This window comes from Delphinus delphis, chromosome 12 (assembly GCF_949987515.2).
Source record: "Delphinus delphis chromosome 12, mDelDel1.2, whole genome shotgun sequence".
NCBI classification, from domain to species: Eukaryota; Metazoa; Chordata; class Mammalia; order Artiodactyla; family Delphinidae; genus Delphinus; species Delphinus delphis.
Window position 1 is genome coordinate 43,818,875 of NC_082694.2, and position 22,850 is coordinate 43,841,724.

Below are 22,850 nucleotides of genomic sequence, written 5' to 3' on the forward strand. Positions count from 1 at the left end.
GGGCTTTTGTTAGCTCTCGCCCCAAGTTGTACAAATTTTGAGTTGGTTTTTCCCTAATTCTGTTTTTCGCAAAATCCAATTGTTCTTATTGCAGTTTTGCTTTTTACTTTAGAAGAACATATACATTGCTTTATGTAAAAATACCTGTATAATAATTAATACCAGTAAGATTGGCAACTTATTCCCTGTATTATTTTTAATTAGGTGCTCTTCGTTTTATGAGGCGGATAATTGGCCTTAAAGATGAATTTTACAATCGTTACATCACCAAGGGAAATCTTTTTGAGCCAGTTATAAATGCTCTTCTGGATAATGGAACTCGGTACAATCTGTTGAATTCAGCTGTTATTGAGTTATTTGAATTTATAAGAGTGGTAAGTTTATATTAAAAGATTCTTAGTAAATTAAAATAACTATATGTTTAGTGATGTTAATATTTTAAATTGTGAAATTCAGCATAGTATTTAAAACTGCATTTGTGCTCTATTCTTCTCAGTTGCATTTTTTTGCCAAATGTTTCAGGATATTTAGCATATTGGACATTTCCCTCAAGCATGCCATTCATGTGATCTCTGTGATCTTTTGTAAGGGTAGTGATAAAAATGAATAGAAAGATTGAAAAATAATTCCCTTGGTAGACATTGATACAAAATGCATAAAACGTAGGATGTTATCATGGAATTTTAAGTTGAAGAATCTGAGAAGTTAGGTGAACTACTTCAGCTGCCTTATTTTATAGATGAGGGCTTGAGACACCCAAAGTGATTAGCTGACCTATTCAGGTGCATTCATTTGGTTAGGAGCACAGGCAGGGCTTGAAGATATGGTGCAGCTCATCCTTGAGTCTCAGTCAGGCAACAAAAGATTTGTCATAAAAACATCTGGAGAGAGCTCTGTGTGAATACCAGGGATAAGATGAATAACTGAAGAACCGGTAAGATAAATTTACCATCCCACACACTGAAATGATTCCACTGGAGGAAATGGCCACATGGTTAGAAAAAACTTGAAAAAAGAAAGTCAAAGCTAGAAATTCATTCTCTAGTTTTGCTTCTTACAAATCAGATTTGTACTGATGACACAGTATTCCCACGTAAAGATTATTTGGCTGACTAGATTGTTTTTCTTAGAGTAGTCGCTTGCCAAGAGTATGGTTTGCAAAAAGGATGAAGATAGAAGTACTGTCTTTAGCCTTGGAAAAAAAGGAACATGGTTGACTAGCTCACCAAGAATCTGAACCCAGGTTCACAGTGTACTGTTCTATGAATTAGAGATTAACTTTTATATATTTTTTTCCTTTAAAATTTTTGTTGAGATATGGATAAAATGAATTGTAAGGTTCACAGCCCCATCCCTATTCCTATGATTGAATTTGTTTTTCTGAAAATAATTTTGAGTGATTGATAAATGTACATTGAATCCCAAAACTTACCTTTTTTTGTTTCGGTGTGTAACACAACTATTTTACCTAGGTTTCTAATTTTTCTCCTTTGCATATTTTTTTGATTCAGATATTCAGGGGAACTAGTTTAAAGATATCACAGTCCTTAATACAACCAGGTTATGGTATATCTTTTAAGGAAGTGGCATGTATATATCCTACCAGTATTAGTCCTGAATCACAACTTATTTATTTTTAATGATGAGCCTGCTTTGCACCCATTCATTTGCAGTGATCACTTAAAATGGTTCATTTAGAATTTAAAATTTATTACTATCGGTTTATTTCACAAAAATTACACCACTAGAGAACTGTGGAAATATACAAGAGGAATTCAAGTTGTTTTACCAAATATGTATATGTGATATAGTCAGAGGAATCTGTTTATTTTTTAAGTAAGGCTTATCTTGTTTTGATAGTTAAACAAGGCATCATCAATAATATCTTTCAATGTTTGTTGAAAATATAATTTCAATATTTGCTTTCTAACTAGGTGTGCACTCTTGATCGGGCCATCCAGTCTCTGTCATAGCCTCAATTTTCCCTTTCTGTAAAATAGGGTTAATAAAACGTATTTTATAGAATTGTTATGAGGATCAAGTGAAATTGTATGTGATAAGCGCTTTTTAAATTGTAAAGTGCTATTATGTAAATGCAAAAAATAAACAGACAACATAAACTAAATACATTTACCTTTCAAATGTTCTTTATAGTCCCCCCAGAAGGGCTTCAGTCAATTACTTCTCCTTTTTTCCAAGTGTTCTGTGGAGTCCTGGCTCATGTATGAAGAAACTAGGACGTTTATTTTTGGAAGATGATTTTGAAAAACCTTTTTTTTGATCAGCTTTAGAAGTATAAAAAAATTTTTTTAAGTTTTTCTTCTAACAAGCATTGTATTATATTTGAAATATAAATTTTGTGCTTATACAGGAAGATATCAAGTCTCTTACTACACATATAGTTGAAAACTTTTATAAAGCACTTGAATCGATTGAATATGTTCAGACATTCAAAGGATTGAAGACTAAATATGAGCAAGAAAAAGACAGACAAAATCAGAAACTGAACAGGTATTGTTTAAGTATATTGCATTTATAGCCTATAAAATTATGTTCAAAATCATGTGTAGTTTGATCTTACATATGAAATTTACCCAGGAATTTTCTTTCCATCATTAGATAGTACAGGGTTGTGCAGGAGGGTAGTATATTCTCCCTACACTGAATCTTTTGTATGAAAGATGACTGCTCCATATCATAACTCAAGATAAATTTTTAGGCTGGTGTACAAACATCCTTGGAGTGTTCTCTGGTTTATGGTTACATCTTATATCGCAACTGAGGTGATTATGATATAAGTTATACTCAGTTAAAATTATTTCAGCTCCTCTTGGTTATACATATTCTCATATAATCTGGTCAGGAATTTTAAATCACTACTTAATATTTGTGATATATTTCTTACAGTGTACCATCTATATTGCGTAGTAACAGATTTCGCAGAGATGCAAAGGCATTGGAAGAGGATGAAGAAATGTGGTTTAATGAAGATGAAGAGGAGGAAGGGAAAACAGTTGTGGCACCAGTGGAAAAATCTAAGGCAGAAGATGATTTTCCAGATAGTTATGAAAAATTCATGGAGACTAAAAAGGGTATTAAAATTTTGAATTTTTGATTAGTTCATTCTCTTATTTAGTATAGAAATTATTCAGTTGTTTGTGAAGTTGTGATAATAGTTTATAAAGCATGAAAGACATGAATTTTATGCTAAATCAAAGCCTTTTAAAATTATCACCTTTTTCAAATCTGATTTTTCAAAACATTTTATGGGGCTTCCCTGGTGGCGCAGTGGTTGAGAGTCCGCCTGCCAATGCAGGGGACACGGGTTCGTGCCCTGGTCGGGGAGGATCCCACATGCCGTGGAGCGGCTGGGCCCATGAGCCATGGCCGCTGAGCCTGCGCATCCGGAGCCTGTGCTCCGCAGCGGGAGAGGCCACAACAGTGAGAGGCCCACGTACCGCAAAAAAAAAAAAAAAAAAAGTGTTTAAAATGTTTTTCTTGAAACTTGCCATTTTGTGACTCTCTTCATTTGCTGTTTATAAATTGCATTGTCTATACTTTGCCTTCTGTGAACAGTTGTGCTTCTATTTCTATACTGAAATCTTCAATAATAATAGAGACCATATAGATCCATAGAAATTTTCCAAAGCGCTCTGTCATTTACAGCTGGAGAAACTAAGCTTAAAGAAAGAAGTACTTTACTCTTTGAAAGTTTTAAATTGTTATAAAAGTTTCATAAAGATAAAATGGCAAGGGACTTTCCTGGTGGTCCAGTGGGTAAGACTCCGTGCTCCCAGTGAAGGGGGCCCAGATTCGATCCCTGGTCGGGAACTAGATCTCGCCTGCAGGCCGCAACTAAGAAGTCCGCATGCTGCAACTAAAAAAAAGATCCTGCATGCCGCACCTGAAGATCCCAACCCGGAGCAGCCAAAACAAATAAATGTTCAAAAAAAAGATAAAATGTCAAGAGCGGAAAAGTAACAGTAAAATTTCCTGTCTTTCAAATATGTTTAACTTGTTTATAAAACTAAGATCTTACTAGTGTTTTTCAGAAGAACCAGGCACTTTAATTCTATAATTTAAATGTTTCAAAAAATTTATATCTTGAAAGGCAAAAGCATTTCCTAGACTTATATATAAGTTTATGATTTTCTTTCCCTTTTTTAAATTTATTTATTTATTTATTTACTTTTGGTTGTGTTGGGTCTTCGTTGCTGCACGTGGGCTTTCTCTAGATGTGGTGAGCGGGGGCTACTCTTTGTTGTGGTGTGTGGGCTTCTCACTGTGATGGCTTCTCTTGTTGTGGAGCAAGGGCTCTAGGTGCACGGGCTTCAGTAGTTGTGGCATGCGAGCTCAGTAGTTGTGGCTCGCAGGCTCTGGAGCACAGGCTCAGTAGTTGTGGCACACGGGCTTAGTTGCTCCGCGGCATGTGGGATCTTCCCAGACCAGGGCTCGAATCCGTGTCCCCTGCATTGGCAGGTGGATTCTTAACCACTGTGCCACCAGGGAGGTTCCTAGTTTGTGATTTTCAACGTGTGATTTTCTAAAGGCATTTCTCATTAGTTAGTGTTTCATTAATTTCTTATTACATTTTCCTTGAAACTGTTGCTACCAGCCTCACTCATTTTCCACTCATCACTGCCATAAGTTCTATTTATTTCAGCTTGGGGGATCACAAGAGCCTATTAAAATGTCCTAAGGAATAGGTACCTTTCGGTAGCCAAATTCTTCTACCTTTACTCATTACAGGCCCTGCCCTGAGTACTGTCAGAAGAGGCAGTGAGGCCATACTTGAAGTACTGCATCCAGTTAAGAAACATAATCAAAAATAGTGGCAGCCAGGGCTTCCCTGGTGGCACAGTGGTTGCGAGTCCGCCTGCCGATGCAGGGGACACAGGTTCGTGCCCCGGTCCGGAAAGATCCCACATGCCGCGGAGCGGCTGGGCCCGTGAGCCATGGCCGCTGAGCCTGTGCGTCCGGAGCCTGCACATCCGGAGCCTGTGCTCTGAAATGGGAGAGGCCACAACAGTGAGAGGCCTGTGTACCGCAAAAAAAAAAAAAAAAAAAATAGTGGCAGCCAGATGTTAAAGGATAGTAGGAGAGATTATTAGGTTTTCACAATGAGTATGGAAGTGTAGAGTCAGTGAGTGGAAGCTGCAGAGAGACAATGAAAGGAAGAGTCAGACAGCTAGTGAGTCCTTGGAAGAGTCCTAGATATAGCAGTGTGGAATTCTAGCATACGGTGGCTGATCTGTTATATGACTCTGAAGTTTCTTTCTAATCCTGAGATTTCTAAGACTCCAGCTAATAAAGACTTGTCACTGTACACATCATGCTCTACCCTCTTAGCTCTTACAAAAAAGCAAAGGCACTGTTTTATAAGTTTTTAAATTATTGTTTTCAGATGCTTTGACTTAGCAATATTTACTGATAATTCAAATTTTTACATTTGCTTTAGCAAAGGAAAGTGAAGACAAGGAAAACCTTCCCAAAAGGACATCTTCTGGTGGCTTCAAATTTACTTTCTCCCACTCCACTAGTGCTGCTAATGGAACAAACAGTACAAACAGTAAATCTGTAGTGGCTCAGACACCACCAGCAAGTTCTAATGGATCCTCTTCCAAAACTACAAACTTGGCTACATCAGTAACAGCCACCAAGGTATGTGAAACTGCTCTACACACAAACTTCGCTTTTTTCGTCTGTAGAACTATTTCATGTTTCCTGAAGAAAATTTGGATAATAAAAATAATCTCAAAGAAGAAAAAAAGTTGCACACATTGTCATCAGAGAATATGACTGCTAACATTTGATTGATTTTTCTTCAGGTGTATGGGTTTATCTGACACAATTACAGTCTCTGTATAAGCACAGTTTTGTATCCTGCTTCCATTAATTACGAGAATTTTTCTCTGTTATTAAAACATTAATGAGGACTGTAGAATTTCATTTGATTTAGCTGTATCATAGTATTTGTAAGCATCCCCTCCCCCCACCAATATTTTGGAGCACATAAGTTGATTCTGATATTTCACTGACTACTGGCATTGTTGCATTTTAAGTTATTTTCTTGGATAGATGAGTAGAACAGTGTTTTCACCCATATGGTCAAATTCCTCTCCAGAAAGGCTATACCAATTAATGTTACCGTAAGCATTGTATGAGTATGCTTGGTTCACTGCAGCTTTGGCACTGTTATTATAATGATTTTTAATCTTTACCAGTTAGGTAGAGGAGACAGTATATATCTCGTTCCTAATTGTGTCATTTGTTACTAGTAAGGTTGAATGTTAGCCTTTTGAATTTGGTCTTCTGTTAATTGTTCATAGTCTTGCCTTTTTAAAAGTTGGTTTATGTCTTTTTAGTATGAGTGAGTCTTCGGTTAAGAATATTAACCTTTTTGTCATTCACATAGCAAATGTATTTCCCATTGGTTACTTTTTTCATGTAAACAAGTTTAAATTTTATATAAAACTTTTTTCTTTCATTTACATTATTATTATATGTAATATGTCCTTTTCCCCAAAAAGGAGTGGCTTAAAATAAAAAGGCATAAATAAAGGACAACTGTTAGTATAAGGTTAGAAGGACAAGAGAAGGCCATAGTAGAAAACCTAAGTGAAGTGATGCTTCTTGTTTTGAACACAGAATATAAGTCTGAGTTTATTTATTTTACAAAAATGTAGAATCTTTCTTCAGTATTGTAGCAAGGTGGGCTCTTGACTAATGATCACAGAAGTAGCATTTTCAATAGGATTCTCCTGTTTGTGAAATACAGTTTATGTTATTGAATAAGAATTTTTAAATTTTCATTTTTTGATAGGACAATTTAGTATAATATTATGACACTATATTAAGAATATTTGCTGTTGAGTTATATTGCTTGGGTTCAAATCTTGGCTGTGCCTCTTTGTGTTTGACCTTAAGTAAATTATTTAATCTCTCTGGGCCTTATTAGTTTTCTCATTTTAAACAGGGATAAAACAGCACCTCCTTTATAGGTTTGTTGTGAAGGTTTAATTATTTAATAAATGTAAAGAGTTTAGAACACTATTTGGCACATTCTCAATATATACTAGCTTTTCTTTTTTTTTTTTTAATCAAAGTAATATATGCACTTACTTTTAAAAGATAAATAGCATTAAAAGTATTGAAAAAAAAAACAGTCCTCCTCTACGCAGCGAAGGCTTGGAACTCTTCTAGCTCTTTCTTCTATTTCTAGTTAATATGCTAATACTGCCATATTGTTTTACCACTCCGTACCAGATCCTCACCCTTATTACTCTCTGTATCACAATTTTTGGTTAAAACAATATTTGATAACTTTATAGCTATAATAACACAAATATTCTTTATTCATTAATTTTTTTCCTGCTTTTTTCTCTTTTTTTCCCTGCTTTTTTTCTACACTGTGTTTTTCTTTATAACTTTTCTCTTTTTATAGAGTAAATAACCTCTCAGGTTATTTTCCACATAGTCTCCCCCTTGGAGACATCTCTCTTAAAGTCTCCCATCTTGTCCCAGCCTAGATTGGTTCCTCTCCAGACTTGCTGCTCATCTGTTGTCTTAAGGCTGCCTCTGCCATCACACTAATACTTCCTTTTGCCTTGCTTCTTTTCTTATGTTGACTGTTTCCTGGATCTCAGGTCTCTGTTCTCTTTCTTGATTTTCCATCTCATTTTGTTGGAGCATACCCTCTCTGTTTCCTGGAAAAAGAATTCCATGAGAGATAAAGTTTGAGACCTTGCATGTATGAAGATGTCTTTATTGTATCCTCATACTTGATTAACAATTTAACTGAATGTAGAGCCAAATTAGAAATAATTTTCTTTCAAAACTTCGAAGTTATTGCTGCCAAGGATTCCAGAGACATTCTTACTCCTGATTGTGTGTGTGTGATTTTATTTGATTCTTCTTGGAAGCATTTGGGGTTTTATCTCTGTATTCTGAAATTTCAGGATGATATACTTTGGGCATTCTCAGCTAAACAGTCATGACCTTTAGTTTTGGGACATTTTATGCTCTTTCACTATAGCTTATTGTTTGGATATTGGGCCTTACAATTTTCATAATTTTTCTCTCCTATTACTCATTTTTTTGTTCTATTTTCTGGGTTATTTCCCTGAGTTTTTAATTTACTGTCCTTACAGATAATTTTTTATTTATGAACAAGCAAAATCAAGTGCGAACACAAACACATATTTCACCTTTTTTGACACTAACAGCAGATTGCCGAATACATTTGTTCTACATCTTTTGGGGGAACAGATAGAAAAATAGCAGTTGTTCTTGGAAAACTAATTAATTGCTCAGTCACTCAAGACTATCACAAAAATTTGATACTAAGCAAGATAGGAGCTCACAGAGTAAAGCACTAGTTATATTGGCTCTCAACCTTTTTCAGCAAACTGACCACATTTCTAAGTGAAGGCAAGTTCTTTATCACCAATGGCCCTTTAGCCATTTTCACCATCGTTGCTTTTCAGGTGTCCAGCAAAGTGATTCAGAGGTAGATAGATTAGATAGATAGATAGATTCTTTTTTTAGATCCTTTTCCATTATAGATTATTACAAGATGTTGAATATAGTTCCCTGTGCTATACAGTAGGTCCTTGTTGGTTATCTATTTTATATATAGTATTGTGTACATGTTAATCCCAAACTCCTAATTTATCTGTTCCCCCCCCCCACCCTTCTCCCCTTTGGTAACCATAAGTTTCTTTTCTGTGTGTTAGTCTATTTCTGTTTTGTAAATAAGTTCATTTGTATCATTTTTTTTTTTAGATTCCACTTACAAGCAATATCATGATGTTTGTTTTTCTCTTTCTGACTTACTTCACTTAGTATGATAATCTCTAGGTCCATCCATGTTGCCTCAAATGGCATTATTTCATTCTTTTTTATGGCTGAGTATTACTCCATTGTGTATATTTATCACGTGTTCTTTATCCAGTCATCTGTCGACGGACAGGTTGCTTCCATGTCCTGGCTATTGTAAATAGTGCTGCAGTGAACATTGTGGTACATGACTCTTTTTGAATTCTGTTTTTCTCAGGGTATATGCCCAATAGTGGAATTGCTGGGTCATATGGTAGTTCTATTTTTAGTTTTTTAAGGAACATCCATACTGTTCTCCATAGTGGCTGCACCAATTTACATTCCCACCAATACTGTAGGACAGTTCCTTTTTCTCCACATCCTCTCCAGCATTTATTATAATGTAGACTTTCTGATGATGACCATTCTGACCAGTGTCAGATGTTACCTCATTGTAGTTTTGATTTGCATTTCTATAATAATTAGTGATGTTGAGCATCTTTTCGTGTGCCTGTTGGCCTTCTGTATGTCTTCTTTGGAGAAATGTCTGTTTAGATCCTCTGCCCATTTTTTAATTGGGTTTGTTTCTTTGATGTTGAGTTGTTTGAACTGTTTATATATTTTGGATATTAACCCCTTATTGGTCCTATCATTTGCAAATCTTTTTCCCATTCAGTAAGTTGTCTTTTCGTTTTTGCTTTGCAAAAGCTTTTAAGTTTAATTAGGTCCCATTTTTTTATTTTTGCCTTTATTTCCTTTGCTTTAGGAGACTGATCCAAAAAAATATTGCTACAATTTATGTCAAAGATTGTTCTGCCTATCTTTTCCTCTAGGAGTTTTATAGTATCTGGTTTACATTCAGATCTTTAATCCATTTCAAGTTTATTTTTGTATATGGTGTTAGAGAATGTTCTAATTTCATTCTTTTACATGTAGCTGTCCAGTTTTCCCAGCACCACTTGTTGAAGAGACTGTCTTTCAATTGTATATTCTTGCCTCCTTTGTCGTAGATTAATTGACAATAAGTGCATGGGTTTATTTCTGGGCTTTGTATCTTGTTCCATTGATCTATATGGGTGTTTTTTGTGCCAGTACCATACTGTTTTGATGACTTAGCTTTGTAGTACAGTCTGAAGTCAAGGAGCCTGATTCCTCCAGCCCCATTCTTCTTTCTCAGGATTGCTTTGACTATTTGGGGTCTTTTGTGTTTCCATACAAATTTTTAAATTTTTTATTCTAGTCCTGTTGGTAATTTGATAGGGAATGCATTGAATTTATAGTTTGCCTTGGGTGGTATGGTCATTTTAACACTGATTCTTTCATTCTTTCATGGAAAGAACACGGTGTATCTTTCCATCGGTTTGTGTCGTCTTCAGTTTCTTTCATCAGCATCTTATAATTTTCGTCACCATCGTTGATTGCTACAATCGAATTGATTGGTTCTTAAAATTAAATAGATCAGGTGATAATTTGTCTGTTTTCCTTTGGGAGGCATCCTAAAGCTCTAACATATTTTTTAAAAATCACATTCTTTGAAAATTTTATAGTTTTCAAGATCAGCGAAACAGTAGCTACTAATGAAATTTATTTATTATTTTTGGCTGCATTGGGTCTTTGTTGCTGCACATGGTCTTTCTCTAGTTGTGGCGAGTAGGAGCTAGTCTTCATTGCAGTGCACAGGCTTCTCATTGCAGTGGCTTCTCTTGTTGCGGAGCATGGGCTTCAGTAGTTGCAGCACATGGGCTTCAGTAGTTGCAGCACGTAGGCTCAGTAGTTGCGACTATCACCTTTACTGATGATTAAAAATTTTTAATCATGTTGAAGGAAGATCTATGTATTCTTTTATTTTTTTTTATTTTGCTGTGGCACTCAGGATCTTTGTTGCGGCATGCAGGATCTTTTAGTTGCAGCATACGGAACCTTTAGTTGCAGCATGTAGGCTGCAGCAACCTGCATCCTGCAGCATGCAGGATCTGGTTCCCTGACCAAGGATCAAATCCAAGCCGCGTGCATTGAGAGCATGGAGTCTTAACTGCTAGACCAGTTGGGAAGTCCCATCTATGTATTCTTTATTTCATTGAGTAGAGCAGGGGTTCCCAACCCCCAGGCCTGTTAGGAACCAGGCCGCATAGCAGAAGGTGAGTGGCAGGCGAGCAAGCAAAGCTTCATCTGCCGCTCCCCATCGCTCACATTACAGCCTGAACCATCCCCCCACCCCCCATCCAAACCATGGAAAAGTTGTCTTCCACAAAACCGGTCCCTAGTGCCAAAAAGTTTGGGGCCCACTGGAGTCAAGGATAATTCTTGAATTCTGTCCCCTTAGATTTGTTAATATGATGAATTATGTTAAGTTTCCTCACTTAAAATTTGTTAATTTGTCAGTTTTAGTTCAGAAAGAGTCATTGTTTCTTCATAGGTTTTTGTTATTGTTACATCAGTTGTTTTGATCCCTTCTTTCATAGTAGAAATGTTTCTCAAGTGTCTGGTGATGCTTGGATTTTCTTTCATATTAAAAAGTAAGGTAGTTTGGGATTGACATGCACACACTGCTATATTTAAAATGGATAACAAGGACCTACAGTATAGCACAGGGAACTCTGCTCAGTTATACATATGTATATGTATAACTGAATCACTTTGCTATACACCTGTTAATCAACATTGTTAGTCAACTATACTCCAATACAAAATAAAAATAAAAACTAAGAAAAAAAAGAAAGCCTTGAGAAGTGCCTCAGTGAGGTGCTAATCTATTTATGCAGCAAAAATATAAAATAAATTCATCTGCTAGGCTCACAGCACCAAAAAAAAAAAAAAAAAGTAGACTTTTGAACAAGACTGCCAAGACAATTCACTGAGGTAAAGAATCATCTTTTCAACATGGTGTTAGGACAACTTGGATATCTGCATTCAAAAGAATGAAGTTGGACCCTGCCCCTCACCATGTTACAGAACTTAAAGTAGACAAAAGTTTTAAATATAAGAATTAAAAGGATAAAACACTTAGAAAAAACTACACGTGTAAATATTCATGTCCTCAAATTAAGCAGTGATTTTTTTTTTCTTTTTGTTTTTATTCACTGCAAGGCTTGCGGGATCTTAGTTCCCCAGGGATTGAGCCTGCACCCCCTGCAGTGGAAGCACAGAGCCCTAACCACTGGACCACCAGGGAATTCCCCTAGGCAGTGATTTCTTAGGTATAACACAGAAAGCACAAGTGTTACAAAAGAAAAAAACAGATAAATCAGACTTCATCAAAATTAAAAACTTCTTTGCTTCAAAGGACACTATCATACGGTGAAAAGGCAGTCCACAGAATGGGAGAAAATATATCTGATAAGGGACTGGTATCCAGAATATATAAAGAACTCTCCAGCACAACACAGCAACCTGGTTTTAAAATGGGCATTTAAAAAGATTTCTCCAAAGAAGATATACAGATGGGGCATATAAGCACATGACAAAATGGTCAGCATCATTAGTCAGGAAAATGCAAATTAGTCAGGAAAATGCAAATCAGAACCACAGCGAGATTCTACTTCACACCCACTAAAATAGCTATAATAAAACACATGGACAAAAACGTGTGTTAGTGAGAAACTGCAACTCATACATTATTGATGGGAATGTATCAATAAAATGGTGTAAATGCATTAGAATACAGTCTGGTAGTTCCCCAAAAAGTTAAATTCCACTCCTAGGTATATACTCAAGAGAACTGAAAATAATATGTCCACCCTAAAACTTGTACATGAATATTAATAGCAGCATTATTCATAATAGCCAAAAAGTGGGAACAACCCAAATGTCTATCATCTGATGAGCGGATAAACAAAATGTGATATATCCGTAACGATGAATATTATTTTGCCATAAAAAGGAAAAGCAATGAAGTACTGACACATGCTACAACATAGATGAACCCGAAAACATTATGCTAAGTGAAATAAGCCCAACACAAAAGGCCACATATTGTATGCTTCCGTTTATAAGAACTGGTCCAAAATAAGCAAATCTTTAGAAACAAAGTAGATTTGTGATTTCCTGGAGCTGGGAAGGAGGGAGGGATGGGAAGTGACTAATGGGTAGAGGTGTTGGGGGGTGGTTGTTGATGAAAACACTCTGGAATTAGTGGTAGCGGTCACACAACTTTGGGAATATACTAAAGCCACTGAACTGTACACTGCACGGGGGTGAACTTTACGGTATGTGAATTATGTCTCAATTTTTAAAATAAGGCAGTTAAAAACAATGAGAAGGGCCTACTGATGTGGACTTCATATAAAAGACTAGAGCAAATGCCCTGCTCTTTTTAGGGAGTGTTAGTGGTTTGGGGTTTTTTCCCTGTGGAGCCACTTAGCTCTTACAGGCATAGCTAGTCTGCTACACCTGGTGAGTATAAGCTCACCTGCTGGTGTTCTGAGAGCCTGGATGGGAACGAAAGCTTAGAATGGAGGTGGGCGTGTCTCTGCTTGGCATGCAGAATTTACTGTTTCACACTGGCACCTTTCCCCTGCCCTTTACTGTGCCTGAAGTCCTGAAGTGCAGAGCCTTTCTGTTGCTTTTCCTTTATGGTTCGTGGTGGTAGAGGAGCCGGAATCTCCCCGTGGGGGTAGGCGTGTGGTAGGGGAACGAATTGTAGAATTGAGGACTCAGTTGTCTGTTTCACTGACTCAACTGTTAATCATCTTCCCTGCTTTCCCCAGTATTTTGGTTCCCTTACTTCGTAGTCTTTTCTGCAGTTAAGACAAGTAAGTTTGCTTCTTATTTCTATATCCCCCTGCAAACCCTTCTTTCTTGACTTCGTTCTCCATTAAAACTGAGTTATTTTGCCTCTGATTTCTTTTTCCAAAAATGTCTTAACAGCTTTCATCTGCTGTTTTCTCCTTTCCTTTTTTGTCTTTGTTGATATATTGTCAGAAACAAAAATTTTTGAAGAGAATATAATGCCTGGGAAAGCAATCTAAATGTCCAACAAGGAATTTAACTTTGGCGGTGTATCCGTACCATGGAATACTAGAGTTTAAAAGAATGAAATAGAACTTTGTGTACTAACACTGAAAGCTGATATTTGTTTAAAAGCAATACATTTATAGTTATATATTAAAAGTCTGGAACCTATCAAATTCCTCGCAGTGTGCACCTGTGGCTTTATAGTTCCTTTTACTTCCAATATTTCATATTTTGTATTTTTATTCTTTGTATGGTAAATATGATTTTTTAAATGTATAATATGAGTTTGTTTATGGTATATATATGTATAGATAATAGAGGTAAAATTGAAAACTAAATTGTGTAGCCGAGTGTCAGATAGAATATTTATTGATCTTATGCCAAAAATTATTTTAAATGTTAACCATTTGGAACTGAAATGTTTGTACATTATGATATATAGGATTAAAAGTAAAACTTTCCTTAATTTGCTGTGTGAATATCAGACTGGTGCCTTTTTATGCTGTAATTATGTCTTCTACTTCCTTTCGTCCAACTTGTTTGGCTTAGAAACCAAATAACAAATAATGATAACAGTAATAGTAGCTAATAGCAATTACTGAATAGTAACTACATACCAAGCACTGTGCCAAGTGCTTTACGTTTTGTTTTAAATTCAGCCACACTACTTCTTGCTTATCCAGCTTACAGTTAGTGTGTTAAGCTGAGAAAGAAGCAGAAAGATTCTCACTTAACTATTAAGTTTTATTTGATTCACAGACTTTCTGATAACTGTTTCTAGCTGCTCAGAGCCCTTTGCTGATTAATATTAGTGTTTCAGTTATATTCTGGTAAAGTGTTAATGCTAGATGCCTGGATTCTTTAGGTATGAAGCTACTTAGGTTTGAAATATGACTCATTTCAATTGTACTTGCTTATCCCCTAGAGGTCTTAAGGGTTTGAACTAGATGCAGTGTTTACAGTAGCTCTCTTAACCTGTAAGGTATGTGTACAGATTTCATGGAATTGGTTCAAATTAATGCAGACCTGAGGACATATTAATTGTCTGGGTAAAGTGTCCAGAGCTTTAATAGGATTTGCAAAGGGGTCCATTACTTATAAAAGGCCGAACACCTGAAATATCTGATCCTTTTCTTCTGGGTAGAGAGAGATAGTCCTAAATTTTTGTCATTAGTTTTTAGGAACCATTTCATGTGTTTATTATCATCAGCCATTTAAAATTATTCTTCAAAAAGCAGAAAAAACAATGATGTGTACTTAGTGATGAAATATATACATGAGGTATATATATATATATATATACACATACACACAGAGACTAAAAGGCACCTTTTTGTCACTGGCTGGCTATCATCTCGTGTAAGGTTAGAGAAATGAACTAGTTCATCTCCAAGGTCCTTCTAGCTCCAAATGTCATGATTCTTTGTGAGTCCTACTGTTTGGAGATATTTTTCCACAGTGAAATTTTGCTGAGTTGAATTATGAGGTATCATTAAAAATCCCATAAAAAAGTTGAGGGTAACTAAGAATACCAACAGTTGTACTTATTACTAACTGTTCATAATTTCAAGCAGTTCCTTTATCAAATTCAAATATATCTGTTTCAGATACATGTGGTTAGTTTAGAAAAATGATTTCTAATACCTTTAAAAGTGACTACATTTGTACTAATTAGCTTTTTCTGTTGTTACATATGTTAATTTTTTTTTTATTCTTCATTAGGGAAGTTTGGTTGGTTTAGTGGATTATCCAGATGATGAAGAGGAAGATGAAGAAGAAGAAACATCTCCCAGGAAGAGACCTCGTCTTGGCTCATAAAATATTTACTGGGGACCCTCAACATGTGGTTGTACAAAAATGCTGCAGCTGTTCAGTGAGTTGAAAATCTGAATCAGAAAGCTTTCTCACTTGAACTTATAAATATACAAGGAATAGCAAAAGACACTCAGTATATCAGCTAGGAGAGTTTAGCTCGGTAAAAAAAAAAAAAAAAACCAGGCTTCCCAGGAACTTGATCACTTGCTAGTAATTGATGGGTTTGCCTTTCAGGCTGTCAAAAAAAAGTTAGTAACCAGAACCTGGGAGATAGCTTCTCAGCAAGGGAACTCTCAGGTTTTGGGACGGTTTAGGGGAGGGACAAAGTTGATAAAATAATATTAATGCAGGGTTGCTCCAGGAGGGTTTCTGATTTAGAAACAGTTATAAAACTTCAGTTGCAAACCCAATAACATTACTTGTATAATGGTGCTGGCCATGTTGTTCTTTTAATCAGTTGCCTCTTTTTAAAAGAAATTTTTATGGAAAACAAGTTCAACTATCATAAAAAATGAAGTTAAGCTGTTGGGACCATTTCTTTGAAGATATAACAGAAATTCAGCCTTACTGGTAGGTAGAGGGAAATACACCCTGTATTACAGCACATGTTGAGTTTTCTACACCAGGAACTTTCAATGTGTATTTTGATGAAAACAAACAAGCTGGATTCAAAATGGGCAGTTTTGTTAATATAACTTTAAAATCAGCACTTTTACAGATAACAGATGCCAAGAATCAGTATGGTAGTATTCCAGAATGATTTTCTCTAGAAATGGGAGTGGACTGAACAGAAGGTTTTCAACTGCCTACCAGTACAATCTTTTGTGGAAGATACTTTGAAGTCACTTTCTGCTTTGTTAATAAAGTTGTCTCTCTCCAGAGCTGCAGGCAAGTTTTAAAGTGTAATTTGTAAAGACTAACATACAAAGAATAGTGCTGAATTAAGTGGCATTTAATATCTACAGGCCATTTTGATCCAAGAAGTTACTTCAGTGTCAGAGTATGCAGCACATGAAGCTTTTCCAAGAACTAACAAGGGTGTAATATGAAAGCTGCTTTTTTTTTTTTAAGAATAAAAGCACATTCCATGTACGTAAATGAATATAAAATAATAAACTGAGGCAAACAGTTAAGAGGTTTTATTTTTAGAACAGCAAGTTAACTGTAAATATTTTAATGTTAGTTTGCTCATCTATGATCTGAGATGCTGAAGTGAGAAAAACATCCCCCAAACTACAATTTAATGCATTGGGAAGAAAAAAACCAAAAAACTAAAAATAGTAATTCCAGCTACAGCCTTCAGATCACCCTTGTAATGTGTTACGGGTCCATTTTTCCTGGAATAGCTTAAACTGAAGCAGTTTACCCTGTTTTGGAGATTTTGTAGTTAATTTTAATTTTGGCTATTGTTTGGAAGATGGGCTGTCTGTGTAGATACGAAGTATAGTTTTTCCATAAAACAGATGTTTATTTTGTATTAAAAATACCACTGTACTTGTTTTACACCATTTGTATACATGTGGTGATATTAATGCTGACCTGTAAAATTCAGGAATTAAAATGTGACCCTGTAATTCTATGTTTGTTGCTTTTGTTTGGTTTCTTGTAAATATAAGTAAACTCCATTTTGAGATGTGTCCATTTTACAATATCTTTTTAAAGCCAGTAAGTTATCCATAGATATTTATTATAGACCACTGTGTCATACACCAATCTGAATGAAAGAATTCTAAACAAGGGTCAATTGCACATAGAAGGTATGCCTTGGACACATAAAGTCCCAGCACCAAAGCATCACAGCATTGGGCTTTTACCACCTCTTTGATTAAAGGTACATATATTGAAAAAGACCTTCCACCTCATAAAGGCAAGTGAATCAGGATTTAAACCAAGATCAGTAAAGTTACCATATGAATACATTTTCTTTCAAGCAAATTTTATCAAGCCCCTTCACTCTTCTTAGCTCTTATTAAATTTCCTCTTGGACTCTAATAAGCCCAACCCTAAAGCGTTTCCCTATTTACTCTTGACTCTTCCTGATTAAGTAATTTTAAGTTCCAGTAGGAAGTATTATCTTTATATATCTTATGAAGTTTCTTTAATTTTCCTTTCTGAAGAACTGCCACAAGTCTTTTAAATCATTTAAATCATCATAGGAGAAACTTTTCTTATAGCAGAAATGTGAATGTTTTGTTGAATTACAGGAAAACACTTTTCATGGTACAGATGCTCACCCACAATGATACGAAAACAAGACTTAAAAATAACCCTTGAAAGAATAACTAACTTAAGATTACACGTTAGCTGCTGTCTTAAATGTCTACCCTCAGGCAGATCAAGATTTTTATCTTTATCTTCACTCAGTGAAGCAAGCCGGAGCCCACATTTGTATGCCTGAGGTTCTCTTAAAATTATATCTGTAAACATGTATGCAATATAGAAACTATTTTTAATAAAAAGCTACATGAACAGATTTCTGTGTTTTAACCACTAGTTTTTCCAACTTGTCCATCTGTGATGAAAATGTGACAAATATAAAGTGATGCTGAGTTTTCTCTGCACGTTGAAAGTTGGAACTAATGTAATTTTGGTATCCCTTTTAAAAAGTTTATAACGATAGATTTAAGGAGATAAAATGGAATTGTAAGTTAAACTCAGGAGTGGCCCGTAACTAGAAAAGAGGGTGCTTATGGGATGACACAACACAGGAAGCTTCTGAAAGGAAGGTTTCTCTCCTACTATTTCTGGTTATTTTTTAGCAAATGGACAACAGAACACTACCCGGGATCACTTCACACACAGAAGACCTACACCCATAGCAGAATTCAGGTCAACAGGCTCAGGCAGTTGTTCCTTTATCTGTTTTAATGGTAGCTCTTCTAGAAAGAATAATAGAGTATTTTTAACATCCCCACGTCTATTTTCAAAGTCCTGTTTGCGCCTGCCTCGATGTGGGATGCTAAAATCTGTCCACCACCACCCCAGAGAACCACTCTTTTCATTAGACTGATCACCCTATATACCTGTTCACCCACAGCTACTCTAACTCACCCAGTAGTTTCCACACAGCAGCCACACATCTTTTTTAAATGAACATTTTCATCATGAACCTTCCCTGCTTTAAAACTTTTCAGTGACTTCCAACTGCCACTATAAAATGTTTAAAACCCTCACATTCCCTACAAGCCTTGCAAATCAGCACCCTACCTATCTCCAATTCTGTGTGCTAATGCCCTCCCCTCATTCTGTCTGTATGCTAGCCATACTGACAGCCACAGGACCCTGTTTATGATAAAACACTGCCCTTTTCCCTTCTAACAAACACTTGGCTCTTCACTTGGCCCCATGAAAGCAGGGACCCTGTCGATCTACTAGGCTACTGTATCCTTAGCATGCAACACAATGCTTAGCACAAACAATGAATGAATGAATACACTATCAGTTAGCTTTCTATATCTTCTCTCCATGAGAGAACATTATTCAGAAATTTGTATTGAACTGGTCAGCATAAGTAACTGCCTTCCCCGCCACCCTTTACCTCAAATGTTTAATAGTAACAATGTTATATTTGCATTTACAAACACAAGCATTTGAAACTAACAGGCTCTGTTTAAGGATTAAATAATTTATTTTTAAGAAATTTTGAACTGCTTTGCTAAATTGTTCTTAAAATTACTTATTAATAACTTCTTCTTTAAGTTTCTCTGCAAGCAATCTCCTCTTTAGTAATGTTTGCTTCTCCTCTGCTGTCATTTCTGGTTTCTCTGTCATTTCCTTAAAAAAAAAAATAAAAGAAAAAAAATTGGCTACAGTAGAATAAGATGGGTTCATTTTCTAAAATTCCTAACATACTGCCTTGAACAAATATTAGAACATTCAGTAAATTTTTTAAAAAAGCCACACATGGACTGAGTTCCCTAAATCTCTTCTTTGTAAAAATCTCTTCTTGGGGAAGCCTTTTAGAGGTGGTGGCTAGGGTACTGATGCTGCTCTATGATAAAATATTTCAAAAGGCTCAGGTAAAACAGACGGCTGACCCTTCAGTGCTCAGAGCAGGGCAAGTAAAGAATGATAAAACTGCTACCATTTCTACTTCACAAAATCCTCCTATCACAACCATCTCACTGCCTAGAAAAGACTTATTATCAGGTGCTACACTAACAAGGAGGTTAATATGAATAGATCTACAAGAGCACATATGTTGATTTTGAGAATCCCATCCGTAGATTTGCAAATTTTCTCATACTAGAGCTAGCCATACCTCTACCTCCCCAGCAGGTTTTCCTTTCTGCTCCGAATTTTGTATGTGCTTAGTCCTCATATCCTTTCTCATGGACATCAACTTATCTCTCTTCTGCTTCAGATAGTGTTCTCGTTGCCGGAGCTCTTCTGTTCCAAGTGTTGATAAATTCTGGGTCAAATAAGAGAAGGAAAAATCAAGTCTGCGTAAGTGGCACAGATACCCACTGACTGATTAAATTAGAAGTTTGAGTCCAAGACCGCAACAAAAGCCAAGTGTGTATGGCTGTTTACATTGTTTGTTCATAGTACTTTATCATTTTGCTCATAGTGCTTAAAAAGCAATATTTTTTACTTACTGCTATTGGTCCCTCAATGTTTGCATGTTCAAAGCCAGGAATCTTCAGGTCTTTTTGTGGGAGGGAGGAACTTTCAGGCAACATTTCCAGCTTTCTTGTCAAAGTTTGTACTGACTGATCAGCAGAATGCACTTTAACTTCTGGCAGTAATCAGACAGAGACCAATTAGAATATTATAAGAAATATTAAGTTATTACACTAGGTTCACCAAAATGAGCTAGTGGTAATAATACTTTGGTCTTTCTCATACTCATTCGCTCAGCATGCATTGATTCAGTGCCTGCGTTGTGCTAGGCACTGGGTGAGAAGAATAAATGTGGTCCCTGTCCTCAAGGAGCTTGAACTACAGTTCTTGTGAATAATGACATTTCAACAAATAAATACCAAGCTCCTGCTGTTTGGTACTATAGCTACAAAAAGATATAATTCTTGTCTAAAGATCAGAACTGCAGTAAAATGTAATACAAGGTTGCCATACAAGCCAAATAAACAGTGCACTAAAATCCCTTACTTACAATGTAATTGGCTTTCAAACTTTTGCTTGCAGGCAAAAACTGTAATAAGCTATAATTTTTTGTATTGGAGGAATAAGTGCCAGTAATATCAATAATTTGTACTACATACTGAAGATAACTATAAACCTACTAACATATTTAAAAAATGAAGATTTTAAAGTAAGTAGAACGGGGAGATCAGCTTGGTGCTTTGTGATGACATAGAGGGATGGGATAGGAAGGGTGGGATGGAGACTCAACAGGGAGGGGATATGAGGATATATGTATACATATAGTTGATTCACTTTATTGTACAGCAGAAACTAACACAACATTATAAAGCAATTATACTCCAATAAAGATGTAAAAAACTACATAAATACAGTAAGTAGAACTTGGAAGCGGATATAACATGAGTACTCAGTACCTTCCAGTTATTTGGTAACTGTGCCAAGAGACAGGATTAACATGCTAATTGCTTTTGAGACATCTTTTATTATAAGATAAGGTGGGTTTTTTTTAAGATAAAACATTTTCACTGTAATACAGGGACTATGAAAGACAGCTGGTGAGACAAGCAAAGACATAAAAATAATGCCAAGAACTAAAAGCATCATGGGAGAACATGATATTCATGTCTCTAAATGATTAAAAATCCAGCATGGTAAAACCAGAAATAGAACTTTGCAGGAGCAAGAAACTTGCCCAAGGATCACTGCTTTAGCACAGGGTGAGTGGACTGACTGCAGTGCCAGGGAAGTTAGAAGAAGAAAAAGCTCTCCAGGCTCTTGGACAGAAAGGGAAGTCTCCCTGGAAGAGATGAGGCTGCCGCTAACACTCCAACCAACCTAGACAGGGAACTAGCTCAGAACTAACTTAAACAGAAATGAAGATGAGCTTCAACAAGTTGGTCAAAATATGCAGACAAAATTAAACATGCCATTCATATGATGGTGACTTTAAGCAGTAGTGGGCTTAGCCCCCAAATATGGAACCACAGAGCTGGGGACGAGACAGTAAAATTCTGCGGAGGGGGGAATCCCAGGCACATAAGCATTTATATTCAATTCATGTACTTGGTCTGGACAGTTCCTTGACTTTGTTGGTTATGAACACCTTTTATATTCTAACTAGAGAGAAAAGTACCTGAAGCCAAAATACTTAACTTCTCTGATTTCTAAGAATGGAGAATCGGAAAGCCAGCTAGCTTAAAGAAAGATCATCTCATCACTGGCAACCCTGCGTCAATCTGAGAACAGATGCTATCCATTTCCAGCAGGAACCAGGGAAAGACATGAGCAAAGGGATAAGCAGGAGGTCAAACACCTTTATGATTCCTCCCACATTAGGCCTTTCTCATGGGCACTTTGTATGCAGTGATTGCCTGTAATATCAGATATACTCATTTTTCTAAAAAAATAGAATAGTTTTTAAAAATTAAAATCATTACTTTTGAAATTATCTGCCAGTTTCTCTACCGCTAATGTGCATAACTGAGTTACAAATGGCTTGAGATTAAGTTTTCTATAATAGTTTCACTTAATAGTCAGATAAGCAAATGTATTCAAATTATGTCAGACGCAAGATTAGAACAGTATATGTACTTAGGTCTATATAAAACAAAAAGCTAAGTTTGGGCCAGCAAATTTTAAAAGCACTCAAACAAATCTAAAGCAGGTGCTTTCACAGACATAATTCAAATGAGGTTATTCTACTCAGAACCTGCAGAATATGAAAAAAGAAAAGGAATTATTAGATTTGCTAGGAAGGAAAAAGCCAGATAACTTCATAAACCTGCTTCTGTTTCATATGCCCCATTGTTTTATCAACTAAGCATTTAGATCCTTAAAACACTGGATACACAACAAGCCTATCTATCTCAATTATAAAACTTCTACAAAGTGTAGAAAAACACAAGATTTGGAGTCAGAAGACCAAGGTAAGTCACAGTTTCACTATTTAAGAGCTCAGTGATTTTGGACCTCATTCAAGTTCCTTGAATTTCTTATTTTAAAAAAATAAAAGAAAAATAAGGACCATAATATCTACCTCACAGAGTTATGCGTTTTTTTAATTGATAAAAGGACATGCACCTAAAAACCATAGAAATCCATTAAAAAAATGAAGTAAATTCATGATCATGATTCAAGTTCTGTTTCAGAATTACCTGTCT

The 22,850-nt window shown here is 35.9% G+C and overlaps 2 protein-coding genes across 3 annotated transcripts in view; one reads left to right on the top strand and one right to left on the bottom strand.

Annotated features, from left to right (window-relative positions):
* PPP4R3B (protein phosphatase 4 regulatory subunit 3B) overlaps nt 1-17,164 on the top strand; it is a 63,205-nt gene extending 46,041 nt beyond the window's left edge. Inside the window, exons 12-16 of one of the 2 annotated variants that reach the window (XM_060026578.1) lie at nt 205-374; nt 2,372-2,511; nt 2,929-3,092; nt 5,459-5,661; nt 15,493-17,164. In XM_060026578.1, the coding sequence (XP_059882561.1) occupies nt 205-374; nt 2,372-2,511; nt 2,929-3,092; nt 5,459-5,661; nt 15,493-15,588 (773 nt within the window). In that variant the 3' untranslated portion in view covers nt 15,589-17,164. Of the gene's footprint in view, nt 1-204; nt 375-2,371; nt 2,512-2,907; nt 3,093-5,458; nt 5,662-15,492 lie in introns of both variants that reach the window. The other variant, XM_060026577.1, reaches the window with a different exon arrangement.
* Nucleotides 17,165-19,194: 2,030 nt separating this feature from the next.
* Nucleotides 19,195-22,850, bottom strand: part of CFAP36 (cilia and flagella associated protein 36) — a 32,665-nt gene continuing 29,009 nt past the window's right edge. The window contains exons 8-10 of the mRNA XM_060026579.1: nt 20,184-20,323; nt 19,847-19,996; nt 19,195-19,359 (exon numbers count right to left, since the gene is read on the bottom strand). Of these exons, the coding sequence (XP_059882562.1) occupies nt 19,258-19,359; nt 19,847-19,996; nt 20,184-20,323 (392 nt within the window). The 3' untranslated portion in view covers nt 19,195-19,257. The remainder of the gene's footprint in view (nt 19,360-19,846; nt 19,997-20,183; nt 20,324-22,850) is intronic.